The sequence below is a fragment of the Aptenodytes forsteri genome, unplaced genomic scaffold, assembly GCF_000699145.1.
Source record: "Aptenodytes forsteri isolate BGI_AS27 unplaced genomic scaffold, ASM69914v1 Scaffold55, whole genome shotgun sequence".
Taxonomy (NCBI): domain Eukaryota; kingdom Metazoa; phylum Chordata; class Aves; order Sphenisciformes; family Spheniscidae; genus Aptenodytes; species Aptenodytes forsteri.
Genome location: NW_008796063.1, coordinates 11,801,170 through 11,804,936, shown reverse-complemented (window position 1 = coordinate 11,804,936; position 3,767 = coordinate 11,801,170). Strand labels below are relative to the sequence as shown.

General features: G+C 45.0%; 1 protein-coding gene across 1 annotated transcript in view; it reads right to left on the bottom strand.

Annotated features, from left to right (window-relative positions):
• Positions 1 to 610: 610 nt before the first annotated feature.
• The window catches only part of CUNH7orf62 (chromosome unknown C7orf62 homolog), a 3,987-nt gene continuing 830 nt past the window's right edge, over positions 611 to 3,767 (bottom strand). Inside the window, exons 2-5 of the mRNA XM_019473963.1 lie at positions 2,787 to 2,890; positions 2,338 to 2,402; positions 1,301 to 1,499; positions 611 to 862 (exon numbers count right to left, since the gene is read on the bottom strand). Of these exons, the coding sequence (XP_019329508.1) occupies positions 683 to 862; positions 1,301 to 1,499; positions 2,338 to 2,402; positions 2,787 to 2,890 (548 nt within the window). The 3' untranslated portion in view covers positions 611 to 682. The remainder of the gene's footprint in view (positions 863 to 1,300; positions 1,500 to 2,337; positions 2,403 to 2,786; positions 2,891 to 3,767) is intronic.

Here is a 3,767-nt window from a genome sequence, read left to right as displayed (position 1 = left end):
TTAAGGCATCTTTATTCAAGTTTGTGAGTGACACTGCTTCCCATGACATTGAAGGTTACGCAGTCATTCCCTGGGCAAGAGCTCGTGAGTCGCTGGCTGCTCAGCTTGTTCTTCTGTTAAGGACTGTAGCGGAAGCGTACTGGGAATGAATATGTATATAGTCTTTAATGCCTAGATTCACGTTAAACACAAATGAGTCCAGCTGCAAAGAGAAACACTGGATACAGCCTGTATCATGCAGAGAAATGAGATGGAACAGGCCATACAGTTTCTGCGAACGAGAGGAAGGGAGAGGAAACTAGTCAATTGAGGTAACGTTCATATAACTAGTTGAATTAATTTACTTAACCTATCAATTCCTTAATTCTCCATAATACATTTTATTGAAGTTACTAAACTAGACTTCAGGCTTAACTACAAAATAAAACTGCATTTCATGAAGGTCTTGACAAGACACATTGCACTTGGTGACTATCTCGCTGATGCCCCAGTTTGAAATCCCAGTGGCCGCCCAGTTGTTTCCTCTTCGGATGTCTCTTAACAGGGAAGGTGACCTCTGTCAGTGGGCATAGACCTGCTTTCCTCTGTCACTGCACCAGCACTGTAACAAACTCTTCTAACTCAAAATTCAGCGTTACGAGCCACAAATTCTAGTTCTGATACTAAATTTGATGTTTCTCTCTCAAACAGTATGCAGTGTACCTGAATCCAGGGCAGGCTGTGAAGGACTTAAATAGATTCTCAGAAAATCTTCTGGACTTGCACATTCTTCAGCATTATACAAATAGTTAATTGTCTCTGCCGGGATTAGCAGCTCGGGTGCAAGAGTGTGTACACTCTCATTCGTATCCTCACTGTCATCCTTGATAATAAACAGCATATTTCAATGCAGTTACAATAAGAGCACAGGCTATGACACAGTTAAAGTTGAGGAAATTTGCCCTTCTCTGCCAAACGCAACTGTGTCCTCTGTTCCCAAGAGTGCACAGCAGCGGGCCGGGGTAGGAGGCAACGTAAGGCATCGGCTTCATGTGCGACTTTCACCTGGCTCTAAGCTATGTTGGTGCAGGTGATCAGTTCAATCAAATGGCTGCACAAAATAACCCTACAGAGGTCTAGAAAGAAACTTGGAATAAAATAATGAGGTTTTGTAATGCTTTAACACTGCTTCTAGAGTCCTCTCAGGTGTATACGCTATTAAACTCTGAGAGCCAAGCGTGGCTGCTTGCTGGTGTGGTTTGGGGGGATTTATGGGGGTAAACTAGGTAAATTTCTTATAGCCCAGGTATTTGAAGTTTACCTCAGAACTCTGAATACAGGCTGCCAGTTTGAGTAGGAGGGTAAGGCACTCTGCGACCACCTCTGCTGTAGACTGCGATTGCGTCGAGCCTTGTGGACACGTCACGGGAGACGTTGCTATTGCCACGTACCAGTCTGGGAACAGTCTGGTGGGGATGTTATGTGCCACCACTAAAACTTTAATTTCCTGGAGTAAAGCACTGAGTGGAAAGAGAGTGAATTCCATCCTAAAGTACAGCGAGGAGTTTTTATCGGATGGTCCATTACATAACCTGTGCATTCCTAGAGCTATGCTAGAGCGTTGTACGTGTACAGCGTGGTACACCCCTCCCACCCCAGCCAGCGGAAACCTTTCCTCATTGTACTCCGACGTACTGTGCAAGGGTCTTGAGTGGACTGGTCAGACGTGAGGGTAAGAAACGAGCGAAAGAGCAGTAGGGATTTTATAAGCAAATGCAGGAGTGTGATGGTAGCTTGCTTTGATAGGAATTCCATTCACAGCAAAGAAAATGATGCAGTTTTCATGAACCTGGATTTCAGTGAATTAATACAGGGCCCTAGAGAAACACCCAGGTTAAGCTAAAGACAATAATTGACTGAACTCTGTGGGACTGGTTAGGTAGCGTTGAAAGGACAAATAGCAGGCTGGAAAGCAGTGACTAACACTCGATAATTTCTGGAATTCCAGTGCGTACATCTACAAATGCTTACAAAGCAGGGTACAGAAATAATGACCGATTCCTAAGGAAGGAATTTTCCTGCTTTCTGAAACCTGTGAAGGCCGTTGACAGTTGAAGTCCTGGTGTCTTGAAGATGGACTGCAGGGGGCTGGGCAAGAGCCTGCTGTCAGCTGCTGACTGCATCCAGAAAAGATGTGTCCTGTTAGCTGGAAAATGTCCGCTCCTCGGTGATCAACAGGTATTCAATGGAAGAATAAAAGCTTGATGTAATCGTAGCTAACGTTCAGTTTAACCTTAAGGAAGCATTCCACCACTTCAGCTAAAATTGTGTTTCATCTAAGTGATGCGAAACACTTACCTATGACCTTGATTTTGGAGAGAAGCTAAATCTTGGATGATGAGATGGATTGTGCTACTGCAAGACTGCAGAGGAAAGGGTAGGGTTTTTACAGAATTGCGTATTACAAACTAATTTGTGAATATAAAAATAATTCATCAGCTGCCCTACACGGGCTTTCCCTTTGAGTCACAGGTGCTGAGGACAACGCACGTGGTTCCCATTACGTCTGACAGAACATGTCATCTAATTCTGTCAGATCAATGTGCTGGGGCAGTTATCTGAAGCATTGGGTGGAGCAAATCCCCGGGGGGAAGCTACTGAACCCACCACACCATTATTCAGGTCTTTAAGTCTATGTATGGAGTAAGAGATGGTTATACGTTTGTAGTTAGCTGGATCTTAGAAGCCAAATTTGTACAAAGATGAATCAAGGTTACTTGATCGCACTAGGAATTTCTGTAACTTACCTCTACTACATGAAAAATACAGCCGGAATAGAGAAGTAGCAGACCCGAGACTTGTTCTCTTGAGTGGTCTTCTAAAGCATCTTCAAACAATCCTCTGTGATAACCTTGTTTCAAAAGAAACTGGCAGTGTTTGTCAGTTTTTAGCGATAGCTCCGGCAAGTCAGTGGTGTGTGGTCTGTTGTCTGTGTTCTCTCTGCTGCCACAGACAACAGATTCACAGATTACGCTTTTATTACTCAGACAAAACATGAAAGGATTGCTACCATGGGAATCTCTTCTTGACATATGCACCGATGCAATTCGCATTAGATCCTAAAACTGCACCAAACCCTGCAATATTTCAGTAGCTGAAGTCTAAAATTCCCAGTAGCATTTCCTTCTTTACTCTAAAGATGTAGTTACACCTGTGTTGCTGTAGATAGATCACCTGAAGGGCCCAAATGTAGAGCACTTCACAACTCTTGCATGTGCAGTTGAATCCTTGCCTCTGCTCGACACTGGCGCTAGCTGATACAGGTGTTTAAAAAAAAATTAAATTGCCTTAATGTATCTCACTCATCAGACAAAACATTTGGTATACGTTAGTTGCCTGAGTCATACGTAAAGTCGGTCGCAAAAACAATCTCAGACTTTGAAAGTAAATCTCTCTCTCTCCCTCAGGGTTTCTAATCGTCGTGTTTCATTTGCTTAGGAAGGATTCCCAAGCGACAAAACTATATGGTTTAACAAAATACCACTTCCTCACTTTATGGGCTACTGCAAGGCTTGTGCGGCCCCCCCTGCTCCGCGCCGTCCGTTACGTTACTCCGTGCACACGCAGCGCCAGAAGCTTTAGTCGGTGGCACCTGCTGCAGCCGCGCGACGCGTGCAGTTTTCATGGGTTCTACGACACGGTGCGGCCGGCGAGCGTGAGCCGCGAGCACAGGCGGCGGGGTTCCCCGAGCCCCAGCGCTCAGCGAGGGCCCGGCCGCTCCCGGTGCC